The sequence below is a fragment of the Pleurodeles waltl genome, chromosome 7 (assembly GCF_031143425.1).
Source record: "Pleurodeles waltl isolate 20211129_DDA chromosome 7, aPleWal1.hap1.20221129, whole genome shotgun sequence".
NCBI classification, from domain to species: Eukaryota; Metazoa; Chordata; class Amphibia; order Caudata; family Salamandridae; genus Pleurodeles; species Pleurodeles waltl.
This window is the reverse complement of record NC_090446.1, coordinates 1,350,117,793-1,350,140,439: the sequence shown is the minus strand read 5'-3', so window position 1 is coordinate 1,350,140,439 and position 22,647 is coordinate 1,350,117,793. Positions and strand designations below refer to the sequence as shown.

The 22,647-nt window shown below is 42.3% G+C and overlaps 1 protein-coding gene across 2 annotated transcripts in view; it reads right to left on the bottom strand.

Moving 5' to 3' along the window:
* The window catches only part of BRSK1 (BR serine/threonine kinase 1), a 294,684-nt gene that overhangs the window by 26,756 nt on the left and 245,281 nt on the right, over positions 1-22,647 (bottom strand). Inside the window, exons 11-16 of one of the 2 annotated variants that reach the window (XM_069200764.1) lie at positions 18,648-18,745; positions 17,900-18,050; positions 15,538-15,598; positions 13,472-13,679; positions 4,914-4,962; positions 2,987-3,110 (exon numbers count right to left, since the gene is read on the bottom strand). In XM_069200764.1, the coding sequence (XP_069056865.1) occupies positions 2,987-3,110; positions 4,914-4,962; positions 13,472-13,679; positions 15,538-15,598; positions 17,900-18,050; positions 18,648-18,745 (691 nt within the window). Of the gene's footprint in view, positions 1-2,986; positions 3,111-4,913; positions 4,963-13,471; positions 14,004-15,537; positions 15,599-17,899; positions 18,051-18,647; positions 18,746-22,647 lie in introns of both variants that reach the window. The other variant, XM_069200763.1, reaches the window with a different exon arrangement.

Sequence of the window (22,647 nt, the reverse complement as noted above, 5' to 3'; positions counted from 1 at the left end):
TACACCCTTGTGTTCGCCCTACCCTGGGGTAAGCTTTCAGTAGTGGTTGCCATAGAAAATGAGCTGTTGGTGGGGCCGGTTGTGTTACTGGCCGCAGCTAACTGAGGTGGAGGATGTTGAACACCCCTCATAAGAGTGGATGCACCCCACAGAATGTAAGAACCTCCCTTCCTATGAGGCCCAATGGTGGCTTTTGATGGACAGAGCTGTGGGGGGTGGCAGTGCAAAACAGGGTAGAGGTCCTCTATCTGACTATTCAAAGGGCAACTAGAGGTTGAATTGCAATCGCACAGGATGTATTTGCAGCCCAACAGATGCCTGGGTTTTTATGGGCTTGGTAGGTTGATTAACAATAGAAAAAGTGCAATCTGCCATAGCACTAAGGAAAAGTTCTTCAATGGCACCTAGTCTAGAACATATGGATGCAAGAAAACGTTCAGTCACACCCCTCACACTGTCCAAAATGTCCTTCTGAAAAGAGTCTAAATCTACAAGGCTGGACAGAGTAGAGTCAACAGCATTTCATGATTGAGCGACTGCTTGGGAGTCTGGTTTCCTTAATTCCTGGCGTATTTTCCACTTAGTGGGGGTGCCATTATTATAAGGAGAAATACGGGCCATACCAAGAGTCAATTCAAAGTCAGCAGAACGAACATCATAGGTAAAGGCAATGGAATCAGCCCGTTTGCAGGTACCTGCTCAGAACCACAGAGAGCCCATGTGCTAGACTCCCCTGAAGTAGTGGGCTCAGACACAAGTCCCACAGCCAATGTGCCAGAGAGTCGTGCTCCACGTGCCCTATTTTCTTGTTTAGAACCCCCATTGCACGTTTGATGTATCCATTCAGGGAGGCGAAGAGCAACTGGGCTTAGCTGTGACAGGAATTCTGTGCTTCCCCATAGCGAACAAGAATACAATAATCAAAGACTCTGCTCAACAGTACCTTAAACACTCATTGAGGTGGCAGACCAGCCTCCTCCAGGCTCTGATGGGTGCAGACGTGTCAGCTCTTGGACCGGTCTTCGCTCAGGCACGCACCTGGGCGTGTCTCGCACTGTGGGAAGGAAGGAGCACTTAAAACCACAATCTGCCCCCTCCTCCTTGCCACACAGAGGCTCCAAAAGCAGAAAGGCCTGCTAGGGGATGTAGTGCCACCCCAGCAGATCGAGAGTCTCAGGCACCACGCTGCAGGAAAGACAGAGCACTTAAAAACGCAATGTGCCCCCTCCTCCGGGCCACACAGAGGCTCCATAAGCAGCAAGGCCTACTGGGCGACATAGTACAGGTGGAGAATCTCAAGCATGGAGTCAAAAGAGAAGATATGGCAGAGATATATCTTAACGTAGCCCCCCCAGTGCTCATTTTATGTGATATGGCTGAAAGTATCTGCTACAGTTTGGGACTGACTGGTGTCTTAAATAATTGAAGAGCTGGAGCAGTGCTGATTTACTACTGTAGACATTGATAAATGGCTGCTTGTCACAGAAACGTTTTGGCTAGAAATGTAGCAGCATTTGTTGACATCTCTGCAGGGCTGAACAGGAACTACAAAGTGTGGCTTGAGCCTGTCTGTATCCAAGGAGATTCCAGCTTCGGGAGTAACTCCCTGCCCCCTCTGCTCGTTATGTAAATTTAATGAACTTAATGAATAAGGTATTACATTTCCAGATTGTGTATACATATTGCTAAGTGTAAGGCATAACAGGGTGTTAATTATGTTTCTTATTTTCCAGTTCAATGGCGGTCAAGTATGAACCATACTTATCTTCCACAATAATGCATATTGTGACACAATGTGACGTATCTGTGATATCTGTGATATCTGTGATATACGTATATATTTAGCACGATATTAATGTTACTGTGTGTTTAGCGTTCAGGAAATTCAATTTACCTGTCAAAGCATAGAGAATTGGTTATGTACAGATTTTGCTAAAGCATATTACGTCACAATTATCAATTATTTTCAGTGCATCAATGACAAGTTACCAAAGACGTGTCCATGTCATGTAAAGATCCACTACAGCCTGCAAAACTTTCCCTTCCCAGCTTCTACCACTGGCATCTTGGTTAGTATATGTTGTCATTGGTGAGCACCGTGAGAGACGGAAAAGAACATTGCTTTGCTGGATCTTGTGCACATGATTAGTCTTCACTTGAGAACATTAGGCAATTTCTGTATGACATAATTATAGCACTACCTAATAAAACCAACACATTAAAAAAAAAACACACTAACCTTGATCATTGTTTTTGCTTGAAATCACAGCAATGCTAGATAAAGCAGGCTTCAAAGAGAACTATCCTGTAAAAAGGAACTTTGAGGTCTTAAAAAGTAAGACTTAAAATTCAGAAAGGATATTTTTTCATAGTACATGGAGATCGCTAAAAATTAGAAATATATTTTAATATACTGATCAGCTTCCACCCGGAAACGTGTTCTACTTCCATGAATTTTTTTAGGGTAGAATAATATTAAATGTTTTGAATTGGGCAGCAATGCTGCTGTGAGATAATTTTAGGAGAATCAAATAATAGTTTCACTGTGTCATAAGTATGATAAAAACGGCAAACGTTAGATTCATAAATGGACAGAGATTACCTGGAATAGCCTCATATTTCGTAGAAATCAATGAATTTGTAGTTGTGTGCCAGAATATCACTATCACAAATCTCTTAGCCTAGATATTGTTTACAAAGTGATGGCTCTCACTGAATGTAATTTTTATATTAACTCCAAAGGTGCAATATTTTTCTAAATGATATTTCGAAGACAATACTTTTGTCAGATGGTATTTAAACAACAACATTATGGTACCATACGAAAGATTGTCAAATGTGTTTCTTTTGATGGCTCCTTCATCACTTAAGTAATTTTAATGTAAGTGCCATCATTTCCATCCCCAGGCATACAAAATATGCAGAAAACATACAAAGTAAAACGTATTTTCCTTCTCTTAGAGATCAGAGACAAACATAAACCTACCGACAAAAATGCATGGACAATGTCAGCCTTAATGGAGCTAAGTGGCTTATCCTTGATAACCACGAAGATCTGCTCTTCTTTATCCAAATTGATGAAGTTCCCAAACCAGGATTTTTTTGCCAGTCTGCAAAGAATAGTAGAAATAGCAGATGTGACAAAAGCAGAAACAAATAGGAAGTCTATAAACTACTAAGGATTTTACTGAGGCGTTCACAAGTGTGCTCAGGGCCATGGAGCAGCGAATTATTATTTTGAGTAAGACTCCAGATTTGGGGAAACAAGAAGCAAATAATCATTAATGGCAGAATACAATTATTTGCCTTAGGAAACATATGCTAGTGTAAATTGCTGAGATTATGACAAAATGGTTTATTTAGTACAACACATGGTTTATTTTTATTTACATTTTTGCTTTGTCTCTTAGTATACCTCTGTCCTTGCTTGGAGAAAACTTATATTATTAAAAATAAATGGAAAATATGTTAATAAAATCTAATGGTGCAAATCTGTAAAAAAAAAAAAGCTTAAAAGTTGGAAATCTACATATTGTAGCTGTTCTCCTGTGGTCTGCACAGGTTTCTGAAATGATGAGCTTTCATGAAAATACTCTGGTGAAAGTTGGAATTCCACACAAATCATAGCTATCCGTGCATATTTCTCATCTGCCATTTCGCAAAAATTCAGGCCACAGTACCGGCAATCCAGAAGAATATGTGGTATGGAAATGTGCATCAACACCTTACATTTTATTTATTTCTTCAGAAGGAAAATGTTTGTTTTTTTATGGTACAACATATTCCTTTGCACCCAAAAAGAAACTTGAGTGTTTGGAAAAGCTTTATTCATAATTTACACATTTTCAAGTTGTTTTCCAGTAACTTTCTATGTGGAAAGGTATGTGAAAACAAAGCAATAAAGTCAGATCTTACAAAAGTACAAGATTTTGACTTTGTGCACACCACGATCCCTATGATCGCAACCATCCTCTCACTTGGGCAGGGGCAGCTCCTTCGCTATGGTGAAGGAGTGTCGTCCCACTGGTCATGCCAGAAGCCGACAATTAAAACGGTAGATTGTTTTATTTCTCTGCTTCTGGCACACTCAGCAGTGCAGGGAGGGGCGGGGCCAGGGCCACAGGAGGTGGGAGGGGGAGGAGAGGAGAGTGCACCTAAGTGTGCATGTGAGTGATCAGATCAATCCTGGTGCTGCTTTCATGCAAGGTTTTGCATGAAAGCAGCATCAGGATTGCTGGGGAGCCTGTGCTGGTGTCCCAGCAGTGACTGCTGGGACACCTGAAGAAGAGGAGCCTGAGGCGGCAGGAGGCAGCCGGGACGGAGGCAAGGTGAGTCCTTCTGTTTTTTTGTTTTTTTTTTGACATTTTTACCTCGTTTGCACCCCCCGCCCCTCCTTGCGTTATGCTGCAGCTCATGCTGCCCTTGGGTACACCTCCTCCTCATGAGTTAGTACTCTGGTGAAATATGATATGACCACTATTTTGACATTGCATTGAGTTCCATCTGTGAGGCTAAAAGTCTGCAGATCATATGTTTGAGAATTATGGTCTGTGAAATTAAACTCAGTTTAAAAAACAAAAAATAGGAACGCAGAATGACAACATAGACTACTGAAACACACAATCCAACATTTCTCATTTTCTGATACCTTCATAGATATGGCGACCGTTTGCTCGGAGGCTGATGCACTGTCATCCACAACAAGAAATCTGCACCTCAGTCCACAACAACAAATCTGCATAGTCATTTATTCAAAATAATATACTGTTGGTTGTGGAAATATCTCTATCCAACAAAGTATGCACTACTGCTCAATAAACTTCATTCAACATAGTATAGCTCAGTTTCCCATTGTCACCCTGGGGCAACATGGATGATCTATTCGCCCGCACAGAAGCCAGGTGTACACTTACTCTGGTGAAGACTCCGGGGTTAGACTTGACATTTCTTCAGGTGTTGGAACTGAAAATAAAAATGGTGGTCAGCAGGTTACAAAGGGACATGTGAATGCCAATATGTGTTCCGAAATGTGCACAAACAAGCTAACACTCAATGGACTGAGTGACAATTGTGGCCGGTCCAAGATTGCCAACTCATGACTGTTAATGTTTCTGGCCTCTAGGCACTGATAATGGGCGTCAATCTGACGTCATCTCATATATGTAGATAAATAAGACCATACCTAAATTTCTAATTACGCACTGAAACCTACTACTTAAACAGAGTTTTATCTGGCAAAGGACGGCAGTCTCAACCTAACATGCCTTTCTGCCAGTGTCCTGTGTCACATGACTGTGAATGGCTCCACTGTTTTGGGTTGTGTATTAATTGCAGACAGTGAGACAAACGAAGCCTATGTGTGAGGGGAGAGGGTCTTCCTAACCAGGGGCCAGATGTAGCAAAGGGTTTTTCCCATTCTGTGTCAATGGGAAAATGTGTTCGTACATTTGGTCCCAGATGCCTAGGGAGGAGCTTTACCCTGCCCTGATTACATTTCAAAGGGCACTGAATCAGCCCACAAAAAGGAACTTGTGAACCAATGTGAAGCTCCAGTGATGACCAGCTCTTTGCACTACAGCAATGACAGTCCCTGACGCTCAAGCTGATCATCATGCCAAAAGCCTCATATCCTCACAAACCCCTCCAAAGCAAACAGAACTGTTTGCATCGGAATTGAGGAGGTAACTCTTCAGTTAGACTAACCTGATCCCTGTCTCCATCCAGGCGAATTTGGCTGTTTGCGACGTGCAAAAAGCACATCGCGATGCCCAAACCCCGTTTTGTTACCGAATCGCAAAATGGGATTACGAGTCGCAATTAGGAAGGGGTGTTCCCTTCCTAATTGCGAGTCGCATCGCAATGTTGTATTGTTTTGTGACCGCGAATGCGGTCACAAAACAATCGCAGTTAGCACCCATTACAAATGGGTGCTAACCCATTCGCAAAAGGGAGGGGTCCCCATGGGACCCCTTCCCCTTTGTGAATGGCATTAAAAACATTTTTCCAGAGCAGGCAGTGGTCCTGGGGACCACTGCCTTCTCTGAAAAAATGAAACGAAAACGTTTCATTTTTTAGTTTTGCACTGCATCTCGTTTTCCTTTAAGGAAAACGGGCTGCATTACAAAAAAAACTGCTTTATTTCAAAACAGTCACAGACATGGTGGTCTGCTGTCTCCAGCAGGCCACCATCCCTGTGAGTGCCGCGAGTCTCAGGGGGTTGCAAATTTCGACCCACCTCATGAATATTCATGAGGTGGGCCTTTGCGACCCCCTTGAACGTCGCAGATGGTGTCAGGGATACCATCCTACATTCCGAATTGCAAGTCGCAAATCGGAACCTCCCTACATCTGGCCCTTTGTTACATTCGGTCAGCAATCAAAAATAGCACAAAATAAAATATAATTTGTTTGGCAGATTTTAAATGCAGGAAGCTACTCCTTTGCTATAGAATATTAGTCATCGAGTATGTTAGGTTTTAAAATAGTAGAAGGGACTGAACAGTACTGTATGTGTATTGAGCACGTGTTTTACAATAAAATTGCAATGTGCTGGAAAGAGGCCTTTAGAAGTCTGATCATGTCCGCATAAAAATATTGTAAAATGCCTTTTTCTTTGAAGAGCTAAAATGATTTTCGCTATTTGAAATGTGCCCACGAAGTCAGAGGTGTGAATAGAGCAATCATGAAATACATGATTACTCTATTAAACAGGTTCGCTACCCTTTTTATTCATAGGCTCTTCTAAAATGTGAAGGATTCTTCTTTTGTTTCTGTAGACAGTAAGGTCATCAACTTACCTTCTCTCCCAGTCCAAGCGTTCAGACGATGATTTTGGTAATTTTCTTAACGCTATGATTCCACATTTTTATGATGTCATAAGTTCCCAGCCATTATTCAGCTTACTTCAGTCAGTAACATCAGGAATGCTAGCCTGCCACTGCTTATCTGGCACTTAATATATTTGCAACACCTTTCTCATTTTAATAACTTCTATTCTTAAAAGACATTGCTATTTACTAGAGCGAAAATTGTGCCACAATTATTTGCCAGAAGATAAGGCTATATATTTGCCTGCTCTCAAAAATTATAAAGTACAAGTCAAGACGGTACATATTCAATATTATTCTGAACAATTGTTAAAAGCTCCAAATCCTAACAGAGACATAAAAAAAAAAATCATTAACAAATGTTGCAGTTTTACCATCAATGCTTTGGAGTTTTGTGACAACCTTGCCTTATTCAGTATTGAAACAAATTGCTATTATACAACACTCTTTTCATCTGGACTCCAGTAGTAAGTTCCTTTTCTCCTGTACCCTCTCATTCTCACCTGTCGGACCAGAGGTTGTTAGAATTTACTCAAAACTCTTCTGAGTCGATAGCAAAACAGAGCCTCCTAGTTATGTCATGTTCACCCCTTTAACCTTGCCAGGTAAGATGGTTTCACCTTCCTACAAACACATTGCTCCCCGCATCGCCAGCACTATTAATCAATCCTTCCCAGTTGATATGGTGGCTCTTCTGCTGGAAAGCAACCTATTGTGACACCACTGTTAAAAGTACAGTGAGCTTCTACTCCCTCACCACCCGATAATTATTCTCTAATTTAATTTCTGCTGTGACCTACACACTATAAGGTCGTTTTACAAAATACTGATCCGTAGTGGGTCACAATTCAACCTACTTCATGAATATCAATGAGGTAGTTTGCAAATGGTGGCCCACTACGAATCGCGGCCATCAAAGGGATGGTGGCCCGCTGAGGTCGGTAGACCACCATACCTATGACTGCTTTTAAATAAGGCAATTTTATTTTCTTTAAATGCAACCCGTTTTCCTTAAAGTGTAATTTTTACTTTTTCATATTCCTAAATGAGAAGGGGTCCCTCCGGGGTCCCCTTCCCGTTCTGCATCAGGTTACCACCTCCTTTGAGGTCTCAGTAAAATACTGCAATTCTGTTGCAAAACATTAATACATACCACTATTCTAAATTAATATTCTGAAGGGATGCCCTAAACACACGACTTCTAAATACCTAATAGGTATTAGGTTGCAAATCCAAATTCCGATTTCGTAACAAGTTACTGAATCGCAATTTGATGTTTGCACATTTAATAAAGCACTTTTACAGTTGCAAATGGCCTGATTCTTTGAATCGGGATGTTTGCGACCTCAAAATGCTTTTTACATCTGGCCCTAAATTATCAAATCACCTCCTTCATCTAGCCCACAAATACACTGAACCTGGTAAAAGCAGAATTTAGAGCAGCATATAGAACTGCTCTGATCTCTCTAAACCTACACAATACTAGTTAATAGACTGTCAGGGTCAGTATCATAGGCAAAACCTTGCAGTTATTCACTTCTTTTCTACTGGACTGTTACTTGTGTGGTTCCTCAGGGATTCCTGTAGTTCAGGTTTTTTTTTTAACATATATGTGACTTCACTGGTGGCCCTCATTTGCTCCTTTGAACTTTTTTTCCAATGCTATGCTGGTGACACACAAATTGTGTTAAGGCATGATGCGAACCAGGAGAGAATTGATTCAATTTCCAGAACTGTATGTCCACCATTGTGGAATGGATGAGCAACATTCACTTACAACTAAATTCAGATAAGATTGAAATGTTATTATTTGGTTCCAATAGTTCTATCGGGCCAATTAATTGGTAGCCTAACAAGTTAGGCCACTCTGTTCCAGTCAGCTCAGCCTGTAATTTGGGGATCACCATTGATGGTGCTTTATCTGTTTCAGACAACATTTCAAAGTCATTACACAATGATTCCTTATTTTGAGAACTTTAAGGAAGATTTTGTCTGTCCTCCGAAAAAACCTCACTTCGCCATTTTTTACACAACTCCTGGATACAAACTGTCATCATGAACTTCCAAAGTATCTTTATTACCATTTACAACAGATTCAAAATTGCATGCCCTGACTGATGCTTAATTTGCACCCCACCACTAACAGGTGTCCTCCTATTTAAAAATATTACATTGGCTGCAAGTCCAGAAAAAACATTTCGAAGTCTCTATGTAGCTGTCATAAAACCTTACATCATTTCGGTCCTGGAGCCAGGCATTAATTCAGTTTTACTATTCATTGTGACCTTTTAGTTCTGCCAGCATTTTCGATGTAACAATCCCCAAGATGAGAATGATTTGAAAGGATAGCTGAACCATATTCCATCAAACTCTGCATTCTCTGCCAGCACACAACTGCTCAATGCCTCAACACCTTCAGTTTCAAATGGCCCTTAAAACTTGTTTTTTACAGTACAATAACTTTCTACAGTACTGACTGTCAGTGCCATGATGTATGTTAGTAATTGTGTGCTTTATAAACTAAATAAATTAAATCTATTGCCAGACTGCATAGACTGTTAGATATGTTATCTTACAAGTTTGCATAAATATGTGTGTTGCTACTTGACAAGTTGTGCTGTTGAATATCTTGTGAAATAATAGAACAGGCTATGAAATATCAGTTTAAGATCAAGGGGGTTTAGTAGTAATATACATTTAAGGCTATCTCAGTCTTTCAAACTTGGCTGACCATCTATTTGACATAGCTCTTCACGGTATGCCGGGGACCAAGATGTCAGCAATGGTAATAGAAGTTTCAAGTTGAAATCATTTTAATTTGAAGACGTTTGCTCTAATATTATTATGGCCATAGCTATACTCTTAAATCTTGCTCTTGCTACTCATTATAGGAGAGATATGAGCTGTATTGCTTTGTAAAATAAAAATAGCATTGGATAGTAACAGGATGAAAGGAAACCCAGACCCCTGGCGAAATTGTCTACCAGGTTTAACTGTGGGGAATACACCAGCAGAAGTTATGTATTTTTTGTTACACATTTTCAAAACTACATGTGACAATTGCATATTCACAAAAATGAGATAAAGTTCACTACTACGCATACGTAGTATCCTGTTTAGTAATTAATTTAAGAGTGCAGTGCAAAAACATCACTTCAAAGACGTTTCGGCACTGATACAGCATGTAAAATGATCCAGAATTCATCAAATAGAATACACCATTAACTCGTTTCTCTATTTCCACAACTTGTGACCTCAAACTTGACATCAATTGACGTTTGAATGTGGGGATGTGCAATTACAGGCTCAACTTCTACATGATCATTATTTAGTAAATACATTCAGACAATGTTCAGTAGCCAGCCCTATGTGAAAAGGTAAGTGCACCCCACGATCAAATAACATATGGAGCTTCCTTTAACAGCAATTACCTGGAAGTAATTGTTTCCTGTCTGAGTCTATAAGTCTCTCAAATCACCTGGAAGGAAGTTCAACCCACTCCTTCTCACAAAACAACTTAAGCTTGGTGATGCCTGATGGTATTAATTTATGAACAGCACTCTTTATGACCCTCAACAGCATCTCAATGAGATTGAGATTTTGACTCTGACTTGGTCATTTACAAAATCCCAAGACCCAGATTAACGAGAAAGTGGCACAGGGCAGCAAGTCACTTTGCTGTGCTGCACTGCGACACTTGGAAAGGGCAGGAATGTGTTGTATTTAAGGAATACAGTGCATTTCTGGCCTTTTCTCCTGCGCGAGCGCACAATCAGCTACCTAGCGCCAATGCAGGCACCCTTGCGCCATGGTGCAGGCTGTCTGCGTTGCATGCAGGATTGTGTTTGTGCAGGAAGAGGGACTTTACTGCAAGAAAACAATCATGGGAAGCTTTTTCCTCTATGTGTGCTTCATTCTGCAGCACACATAGAAAGAGGATAAAAACAGGATAAATAAAGAAATTTCACCTCTTTGCACCTTTCCTGGAATGATGTAAGTTTTTGATGCATTCTCAGGTTCACATGTCCTTGTAAATATGGGGATGCGTCAAAATCCATGGGTGTTGCATTTGAACACCCACTGCAACACCCATGGAACGCCTCACTAATGCAGAGTAAGGTAACACAGCAATTTGTGCTGCCTGGCCTCATTCTATATCTATGAGGCCACTCAAAGCCATGCAAAGTGGCGTTGCGTGGCCTCATAGATATGGTTGAAAGGTCTGCACTGCAATTGCATTGCAGAAATCGATGCAACGGTTGCGCAAGCCTCTCATAAATATGTCCATGGGTCTTTTGTTTTTAAATATTTTTTGTAGATTGACTGGTGTTCTGGATCATTATCCTGTTGAATGATTCGCTTTCAGCTGAGCTTCAGGTGCTGAACAAATGATTTCACATTTTGTCTAGAATGCACTAGCGTAGAGAGGGTAGTGCAGAGGGAGTAATTGTGAGACCTCCACAACCAGCAGCGGCGAAGCAGGCCCAACACACACCCCATTAACATCATGCCTGGGAGTTTGAAAGAGGTTGTTGTTGTGATAAGCAGTGTTTGATTTTCACTAAACATGTTGTTTGGAATTTCAACCAAACAATATCACTTTGGACTAATTTCTGCAGAGAACATCCTTCCAGAGGTCTTGAGATGCTGTTTCTCACAATCAAGTCGAGCACCTATGTTCTGTTTGGAAAGAAAGGGTTTCTTCTGGCTACCCATCAACACACACACTACCCAGTTCAGTATGTTCCTTATGGTGACATCATGAACTCTAACCCTTACTGTATTAACAGGGGTCTTTAGATAAGTAATTGTACCATCGGGGCTCTTCCTAGTGTCTAGGAGCATCATATAATCCGATTTTAGAGTGAATATACTTGGACACCCACTTCTAGGTAGAAGGCCAACTGTACTGAATTTCCTTGAATTATGTGGAATGTTGAACTTCATATTGTTTAAAAATGGCTTTATAACTCTTACCAAACTGATGTATTTAAATGTGGCGCACTCCACGACCATCAAGTAATCATGTGTGCACGTACAGAGGCGCCTGATTCTGATCATCTATATAACTGAGATAGGAGCAGTAATAGTGCACTCAACTTTTTATGTCAGCACTGAAGTTGGCTGTTTAAAACATTTTTGTCACAGTCGTAGGTTAATTTGCTATTAAAACTCGTTGAAGTCGAGACAAGGGTTAAATATTTCTTAATATCTAAAACCATTACATGTAAGAAGGGTGTGCTTTCTTCTTCATGTCAATACACATATGTTTGCAACACAAACTGTAAAGAATATGTATTTAAACAGTCCAGATTACAGTAAGATTATTCACATGGTACACATAACTACAGCAATGACGTGTCACCATTGGTATGTCTAGTTGTAACTACATTATTAGGGTTAAGTAGTTATTCAGTAGTCTCCTGTTACAAGTCAGAATAACATGAACATGTACACCATGATGTTATTTATTAAATAATTTTGCAATACAAATTGCCCCATTTTCTATTTACATAACATCTAAAACACGGGTTTGTGCTCCACACTACAACAGAGGACCTGGAAAGGATTCCATCGTAGAAGGAGCTGTGTTATAACAAGCACAAAGACCAGGGATCCTCATTCATGGTCTTGCTGAGATGGTGAGGGTTAACAGGGAGAGTGTCAGCCTGGGTGAAATTCATATTCAGCCACAACTAGGAGAACAATGGCAGCGTGTTTGTGGCCAGAGGACATTACCTCATTAAGTTTGTTATAGATCAAATATGAGGAGAAAGGTTCTCAAACCAAGACTGTGGGCCTGATTTAGAGTTTGATGCACAGGGTGCTCCATTGCAAACATGACAAAGTACCTTGCCCCTGGTACCCTCGGTCCGCACACCTCATTTAGATGCTGTAGGGGCCTTTGGAGGAAGGTGGAAAGGTGTTATAATGACCACTCTATTTAGAAAAAACTGGTGGTCAGGGACAGACAAATTGACCCCACTCCCTGGCAGAACAGTCCCAGGGTGTGGGTTAGTTAGCTTTTTGTTTTTCAGAAATAAACTCAAGCTTTGGGAGTTTGCTACTGAAAACAATTTAGAAAGTTTGGTGGATAGCTGTGAAAAACAATGTTTTGCACGTTGAAAGAAATCACCCAGACAGTTGTTTCTTTCCAATGTGCATAGATGACCGCTGGGCCTGAAGTCATTTCTATTTCTGGTAAAAAGCAGTCCATCAGGAAGGCTGAGGTAATGTGATGTGGTGGAGAATTTTGCAGTGAGGTGAGAAGGAGAGAAAGGGGAGCGAATCAGAGATACCATTTTGCAACTGAAGGAATTGCTTGAAAGAGGGAGCACATGACAGACCAAATGGCTAACACTCTCTGCATAGTCTGACAGATAAGAGCAGGTTGACACATGGAAGAACCCTTGCACATGCTTGTTAACCACAATTTCATTTTTTTTTATTACTAAGCTGTGCATAGGAAGGAAAGCAGTGCTTGCAAGGAAAGCAAAAGCTCTGGAGGAATGGGGACAAAGCTTGACTATTGGCTTCTGATGCTTTTTTGTCTAGTGTGGATGGACCGGGACTAAAAATACCCAATTGCACTACTGAACGAGCATTCCAAAGTGTAACAATCAAAGATCAGTAAGTTTCCTTACCTTGTAATTTCCGACGGTGGAAGCGTGGTGATCCCAAAAAGCTGTTCTTGATGGAGTTAAGTCGCGTCTTCCAGGCCACTCCTCCAACTCCCGGACTGGATGGGGGCGTGCCGCTGGGCGTTCCCGTCGGGCTGTCTTTGGGCGTGTGAACTGGGGTTCCCAGCGGGGTAGGGAGGGGGCTACCTCGGGGAGAAGGGTGGGGGGTCACCTGCGTCAAAGGGACAGATTTGGTGGCGGTTTTAGTACCAGGGAAGAAACGAGCAGGAAGTGAGGTAGGGAAGAAGGGTGGGGACAGAGGGGAGCGATGAGGTGGAGATGAGGAGTCATGCGGTGGGGAGGAGGAAGCCAAGGCCATGGGTAAAGGGTTAGACTTTATGGTGTGCAGTGGCTTCTCTCCCAGACTGGTCTTAGCCGGCAGCGTCTGGGTCTTCGGGTCTGGCGGGCGGTGACCGGCTTTAGACTGCCAGATGGCTCGGGGGTCCTCCCCATCAGCGGTATCCAGCGGCGAAGGGGAAAAAGTGAAAACGGGACTCTGGCAAGGAGGGACAGAAAATTGCCCAGTGGGCATTGATGTCTTGACAATGAGATGGAATAATGTGGCATGACATGGTATTGTTATCAATATCTCTGCACTCATGACATATGTTTTCAGCCCTCCCAAACCTAAAGCAGCATTCAGGCACATGCTGAAGTGATGGGGGCTCCACATTACCATGGAGACATCCCTTGTCTTTCTATCTCTTCCTAAAAATGTGTGGCTTCTGAAATTCTAATTACTACACTGTCTTATGATTAAGGTACTGTATCTTTGTTTGTGCCTCTAAACCACCTTTTGTCCCAGTACACTGGTTTCCCTTTGTAACCCAACTTCCATATCTCCCTCTCTTTCTCTCAGACTGGCTATCACTTTCCCCCAACATCCTCCTTTGCACACATCATAACAGGCTGCTGCTCTCCTAATAATACTTTCTCTGACATCAGAGTGTGCTGTGTTTTCACTACAAGCCCACAGTCTTATGGTGTCATGTCTGTGCACATTTTCATCTAACTTTCTGGAAAAAAATTCTAGCTAACTTACGTGTTAAGGAATTGTGACTGAACAGAACAAGGTATTATTACAGCATCCCGTCAATCATGAATCCCAACAACTGCGGTGAATCTATGGTCAGTGTGAGTAATTCCTATTCCTAACTCCTTGTCCCCAGGTTATTGAACTCCTTTTGGGGTAGTTAGGAACAGCAATTACTCGTTCTGTCAATAGATTAACCACACTCAATGTGATTTATGATGTGTCTCAGGAGGAAGTGCGGTGTCTAAATCCACACTTTTTTCTAATGTGATATGATGATGTCCTGTCACTCAACCAAGATCTGAGTCATGGAGAATAATCTGTTGTTTCTAAAAGTGTTATATCTATGACAGTTTGTTTATTAGGAGTGTATTTAGCTTCTGTATCACACTTGATGATACTTCCTCTTGGAGACAAATTAATTCAAATATAGGCTTAAAGTGTTGGTGAAAAGGACTGGCAGTAAGTGTCAACTAGCCTTTTCGAAACACTGAGGTTTCCACTAGGCAGGGTCTTCTGAATAGCCTATAGACATGGGGCTGCCAGAGGCCAGATAGGCCCAGACTGTCCCCTGAGCAGCTCATACCTCTACTGAACCTTAAAATGAAAGTCTGACATATAACACCATTTGAGGCACTGACTTAATGTGGAAATCATAATTGTCCTTTAGTTGATGCCACTTGCCACAGATTTCTGTCAAAAAGAATAGACCCGTCTGCCCATGTCTTCCTACCATGTGTTGGGAGTAGTGCAATGGGATAATGACCTCAAAATGGGTTTATTGTGGTACATCCCTGTCATTCCTCTAGTTCTTTGTGATGCATCAGAATGTGCCAACCACAACCTCGTATGAAGGGTACGTCTTACTGCACTTTGGAAAAAGCTACAAAAAGGGGCTATTTGGGAAGGCTTGACCCACCTAACTGAGCCAGCATGGCCCATGTAAATGTAAACTGGTAATGAAGCCATAGCGAAAAGGCACCTGGAAAATACTTACCCTGGGACTGCTGAGTGGGCTGGAGGACAGACCAGTGGAGGCACCGCTTACAGACCGGGACCTGTAGGATAAAGGGAGAAATAACAGACAAGCTAGAAAACAAATGCCAGCCTTGCCAAGGCAGTGATACAGGGGACACAGTGATCTTTTGGAACATGGAGAAAACACCAACACAACTTAGCAGAGCCAAGCCTAATAGGACTGTCTCTGCCCCTTGCTCTACAGTCCTTTCAGAGACCTCAGTCTCTTCAAAACGTACATTTTACTATCAATCTTTCAAGCCTCATGACTTAAGTGTAATTTATCTGGGGTGGTCCAGAAATTGCCAAAACAGTTTCAAAAACAGGAATATTGAGGTGTGTTCACTTTTGGAAGGATACTCAATGTATTTAGGATATATTTTGTTACTACTAGGTATCTGTCTTGTGGACAAGGTGGTGACTCTCTAAAGGGTGGTAAAAAAATACAGGAGGCTCCCTCTCAAATTCAGTGGATGACACCATGTAGGAGGGTCTCTCTGCAGTAGTACTGATTTATGAATGTTTGATGAAGTGAGGTAACTACCCATACAATTAATCTCTCTCCCCCTGTTTTGATTAAGAATGGTTACAAATAGCATACACACCAATGTGAGGAACAATGCTATTTCAGAACCCTTCATTGTCCATATTGAAGATCCGAATTATATAAACGACCTCAAGTTTCTGACATTTTTTAGTAACAGCCCTATTTTTTCATAGAATACCCCAGGGACTTGTTCACTCAGAACTATGCCCCATTCACTCATTCCTTGGTTACTATGTTTCACTCCTATTTGCATTTTGTGATTAGAACAGTGGTTAAACCATTGGTGGGTTATCATATTAAATAATGGCATGTTGGTCATGCCCATTAGCTCTTTGTGACTACACTCCCTAATCTGAGAAAGGGATTGTATAATTAATCGTCACTAACCACCTTGCTGTGGTAGGTTCAGTGTGTAATGGTTTGCGAGTTTTATGAGGGAGCCCTTTTGGCTCCAAACAGGCTTTGTAGAAGTGTGACATAGTTGTTAGAGCGGAATGCAATGAAAGCTTGGTTTGTAATGTTGAGTTTGCATGTACACACAGAAGACTAAAGACATGTAATATTCAGCTCTGTGTGTGGCGTAGCCATTGGCGAATACCCAGGCTCGGGAGGACTCCACACGGTGGTAGGAGAGCAACAGTGTAAGTCGCATCTAGCCTTACAGCACTGACACTGGGAGTGCCACTGGAGAGTAAAGTATGAAGAAAAGGCGTTACAAAGTCCTTCCACAGGTGGCCAGTAAGAAACTAGCAAAATGAGAATGAGAAATGTTAAGACCTAAATTGCTGGAGGCTTCACGTCATAAATGCAATGTGCAATAGCCATTCTTTAGGAAAACAGGGGCAGTTTCGCAGGAAGTGATATACTGTAATGTATCTTGTATTTTATTATTAGAAATATCAAACCACCGGTGCATTTGCTGAGTGTAAAATTAAAATATAATAAAACACAAAAAAAACATTTAGTGAATAAAAGACAAATGCAAAGGGATGTATAGTGCTGTCACAACACACCGCTCTCTATTCACATGCATGTTTCTTGCTTGAAAACTATGTAATTAAACATATTCAACAGGCAGTGGTCAGATAAGTGCAATAACACAAACAGATCAACATTTTTCTGGAAGCATTGTGGAGTGTGCTGGGGAGAGGTTTAGGCCTCTTCTTGTTAAAGACACCAGTAAGATGTATTTATTTATCCTTATTTAACGTTTTGTGCATGGCTGAAAACACTGAAAAGCTGTCTCACATCTTCACAGTACTGAGGAGTTGGTATTATGTTTAGAGTCTCTTGACCACAAGTCCAGCTGTCTACATGGCATAACATGTATCACAGGAGAGACTTCTCATCTAAAGTGCATCGTCATCCCCTTTATTGTGAATTGACTACAGTTAATGGAGTGAATCCAGCAAGGGTATCCAAGGTGAGTTGAGGCAGTACAAAATATAAACTGGAATATTACTAAGTATGTAAAAGCATATTCTTAATGTCTGCTCAACGTCCTGAGTTGCCTGCAGAGGCACTTAAAGCCATATTACTTGGTGGGAAACTCCTCTGTCTTGAAGTGTGAGTGCCCACTCCATTTCCTCAGGTACTGATCAGCCAGCACCAAAAGTACAGGGTTTCCTGACAGGATGGTGCATCTTAAAGACCAGCAGGGCCGCAAGCACAGTCAGTCACTTATCAAGCATGGACACACTGCCTTTGAGGAGCAGAAAGCCTATTGTAAAATGTCCCGATATGGGCATAAGCCAACCAACCCCTATATTCTGTGGGTAGGGAACAAATTACTCACCTCTGACTATGCTGTGCCATTTCGATAGCCCTTCGAGCTGGCACAGGTGAGCCCCCGTCCGTCACACTCAGAACTTCCATGGACTTCCTCTCCGGCCGACGCTTGCCATGGCGGTTTAACATTGGGGAGTCAACTCGCTTTCGTGGGGGGTCTGAGGGTGAAAAATCAAAGGATCAACATACCTAATGCGAGCATAGAGAATTATTTTGAGAGCAGTGCAACTTTATGATCCTCTACTGTGTCTCCAAAGTCAGAGAGAGATTTGTAAAATCTAGATTTTAACTGTTTAAAAGTTTTGCGACTCATGAATTAACAGAAGAATAGAGATAGGAACAAAAGAGTAACCGGAAGAAGCTTTATGGGATAAACAAGAGACAGTGGAAGAAAGGAAGGAAAATTTAAGTACTGAAGTGAAGGGGAAATAAAGAAAGGACAAAGAATAGAACAAACCAAAGGCCAAATAGCAAAAAGAAAAGGGAAATAAAAGAGGGACATACACCAGCAGCAAGAAAGAAATGAAAGATAATGCAAAAAATAGAGAGGAATAGAAAAATGATAGGAAAAAGACAGGAAAGATGGAGGAAACAGAAAAGAGGAAAACAAGGAAGGAAAAGGGAATGACATCAGAGAACTCATAAAATGAGTATGAAACATACAAAGAATAAAGGACAGGAGAAAGAAGAAAAGTAGGGTAAAAGAAAGGAAAGAAGAGTATAGTAAGGAGTCCTTCCAAGACACACAGCCCTACCTATATCATTTCTTGGAGGCAGGTCTTCGTCCTCACAGCTGGGGTACCTCTCTTTCCGATCAAGAAGGAGGTAATAGATCATTTTCTCTTGGTTTTCGCTGAAGGAAGAATAGGATAAAAAAACATAGCTCTAACAAATGACAACAGGATATGCAGGGATAATGCCAGCCCAGTGAGAGGTTGAGAGGTAGCAGCATCCATTGAGCAAGATGTGTTGGGAGTCGGTACCTCCTCTGCAGCATTGCAGCAAACATCCCATCCCCTTTGAGAGGGAGACCGAAGGATCTGCAGAATGACAGGTTCACTGCCCCATTGGGCAAGAGACAAACTCTAATGTCATTGTAGTCTACTGGGGATGTGGTACACTGGAGAGGTGGGGGCTAGAAGAAGAGATGTGGTCTAGTAGAGCACATACAATTTAGTGCTGACATGACCTAGTGCAGTAGCCTAAAGTAGTGAAGTCTCAGGCAGATGATGTGGTCTACTAACATATATGTGGTCTGGAAAAGAAGTGGTTAAGTGTTGGAGGTGTCGTCTGTTGAAGGGGGCGTGACCTGGTGGAAGAGGTGTGGTCTAGAGGTGGTGCTGTTTACTAAGGAGATGAGGTCTACTGGAGGAGGTGAAACATTGTAGAAGACATGTAAGCCAGCAGAAGAGGTGTTATTTGGAGGCTGTGATGTCATTGCAGAGATGTTTTCACGAGTAGCATATATGATCTGATGAAGTTGTGGAATGTAGGAAGATGGGTCTACTGGAATGTGGGTGGTCTACAGAAAAATCTGTCTAATAGTGGAAAAGAGCGAATTAGTGGAGTAGTGTAGTTTAGTGCAATAGGTATCATTTAATGGATGATGTATTGTCTGATGGAAGATGTGATTGTCTAGCCTAATGGAAGTGTATTTTAGTGGAAGTGGTGTGCTCCTTACATCTAGAAGAGAAGGCTATGTTATGCTAATAAGATTTAGAGAGAGCATGGCTGCCCCAGCACCTGGGTTTCCCCGTGACACGCAAAAAAGCAGGTCCTCACACAAAAGAGAAAAGCATAGAGCGGGCACAAATAAAAGGCGAGGAAGTGACCTAGTGTGTGTATTCCTTAGTTCTGTGGGACACTAGTCCAAAGGGCCGGGGTCAAGAGCCGAAAAGAATGGCCTCCTGGTCTCTTTCTTTTAAATCACGAAGTCACTGCCAAGTTTAAGTCGGCTGAGCTAAGAGCTTTTGAAGGAAGATAGTGTTACATGAGTCCTGAGTAAATGGGGGCTCCTGATACAGGCATGATCTTATGCACTGTACTGAAGACTTTAAACTATATGCACTTCTCAATAGGCAGCTAGTGGAGTTTCTGAAGGAGCATAGCGGCAGACAGAATTTAGGGCAGGAAAACAGTAATTTAGCAGTGGCATTTTGGACCAATTGCATCCTCTTAATAACCAATTGCTTTCTCCCTAGATACAAGATTTTAAAGTAATCCAGGTGCAACAGCATAAGCGACTGAATAATCAGCTGCTGAATTTAAGGCTGAAAGAAGACGATAATGGGCTTGAGTCCCCTCAGAAGGCCAAAACAAGTGCCTTCAAGAGTCCTCACTTGGGTCTCAAAAGCAAGGTTATCATCCAACCAAAAGCCCAGGGTTTTTATGGATGATTTAGGTTTGGGAGGCGGGAGCAGGGAGATGGGACTGTAATTTTCAGGTTTAGACAGATCAAGATACATTTTCTTCAGAAGGGGAATTATTTTCACGTGCTTCACTGTACCATAGCCGAGGTCAGAGAGAGGTTGGCAACCTCTAAGAAGGATGGAAAAATAGATTCATGAAGTTTTCAAACTGTTTCAGGTTTGAGGGGGTCATCGGAAGAGCCAGATTTTACTTGATTGCATAGGGTCTATAAAGAAGTCAAATTAAATGGAGCGTATTTATTTAGTTCTGCCTCATGCCATGGCTCACCTATCCAGCAAAGGCAGTCCTATGCATCGGCTGGGACTTATTGTCAAAAGTGGAAGTGTCTTTTCGACAAAATAAATCAGCTAATTTATCGACTGTCCCTGAAGAGGCATCTGGTTTCATTCAGCTAGTAACAATAGGAAAGAGTACTTTTGCTGGATTATTACTATTTATGATTTTATTAAAGAAACAAGCTTGGCGTTGTGGTGGGGGGTTGCTTTACCCATCCAAAAGTCGAATTCACATGCATATGGTCCACAGGACGGCGGTCTGTCCGGAAGTGGAAGCAGAGCAATGCCGACAGAGCACAGCGAGTGGAGACCACGGAGAGAGCGGGAGCGGGAAGCGGCTCCGAGGCGTTTTAGCGTTTTTGGCATCCTGGGCATCCTCACCAGCGGTTCAGCATGTCCGCGAAAGTCCTGAGGAAGGACTGGTTGTGATCACGGCTCAGCGGCTCGAGGAGCCAGGTCTAGCCATCGGGAGAGAGTCACCAGAAAATTTGAGAGGGCGCCTCAAAAGAGTAGTACAGAGTGGCGTGATAAGGCACTGAGGCACCGAGGTACGGCTGCAAAGTGAGAGCACGGAGGTGGAGGGGCATGGTGGGGCGAAAGCAGGGAATTACCCCAAAAAACCCCAAACAAAATATTAACTTTAAAACCAACCTCAAACTGCAAATTTTAAAGTGGAGAACTGTAAAAGACAATTGTTTCAACCACAGTCCCCAGCCCACATAACCAGTACCACCATTGCTATTGCCTGCGCTATCAGTTATCAGCTCTATCACCAGTATCAGCACCCATACTAGCATAACCCTCAGAATAACTTTTGACGCTGCACTGACATTTGCCACTCGAGTGGTCAGGTGAAGCAAGCAAGATAGCCATAGCTGGTTATCGCTAAGTGTGAGCTGCAGCCCTCCTGCGGAAGCGGTCCGGCTAGGTCTGGATGCGGTTTGCAGTGCAGTTACCAAGCCCTGTTTGCCCTCCCGACCTCATCCTTGTCTCAGAATTTAAATGTGCCATAGTAGGCATAGTTCGGTATAGATACACAAATCAAAGGAGATCGAGGGAGATACCTAAAAAAATCCAATATTGAGCGTATTACCTAACAGTAGGAGAGTGGACTTAAATACTTTGCACAAAAATATGAAAAGAAAAGAACAGAATACTAGAATAAACTAACTTATGGTACACTGTAGGACAGCTGAAGGCCACCAGAATGGATTGTATTGCCCTTTCATCAGACAAACCAACTAACTAGGAAAAAGGAGCATGAGGTCAGGCAAAGCACGAAACAGCACCATTAACAACGCCACCAATCAAACTAAGAGAAAAAGGAAAAGAGATCTGGACTGATCAGATAACCGCAAAAGGGAGAGTGAGCAGTGACTCAGACTGCCTCAGCCTATCCAGGGCACAGAGCACAATCAATAAATCTGGCAGGAGCCCGGCAGAGCAAAACAATAACATTGAAAAAAGACCAGAAGAGAGCTAGATCAGCGGGAAAATGGGACTCCCCAGGAGGAGGGAGCAAAGTACGATGTTGCACACAATGACCGTAAGCTAACCGACTACTATTCTGTTCGACCATCAATGGTGAAAGTAAGAGGGACTCACTGGTCATAACCCAGCAAAACACAGGGGGTAGTCCACCATTCGTTCAGGTCCTGCGAACCAATAGGGATCATGGGGAACTGGCCTTCGGTGGGAGGAAATTTTGTCTATGGCCCCAGTGGACTCAACCCCTGCGTTAGGACCACTTCATACTCCCAAGCAAGCAAACACCGTGAGTAACATCTGCATAGATTCTGACAATCCCCACCGGACGTCTAGCCCGGTTAACCTATCCATTCTTGACTCAGAGATGGTAGCAACCACTGAAATCTTAAAACAAGAGTCCCCCCAGGACGGCTTAATGAGCTTTAGCTGTGAGCTCTCCTCCTTCCTGACGTACGGATATGGAGGCAATGAGCAAGAGCCTCAAGAGGCAAAACTGGCTGTCACAGACAGGGTGTCAGAAGAAGGCAATGTCTCACAGAAAGAAATATTCAATGTAAGAACA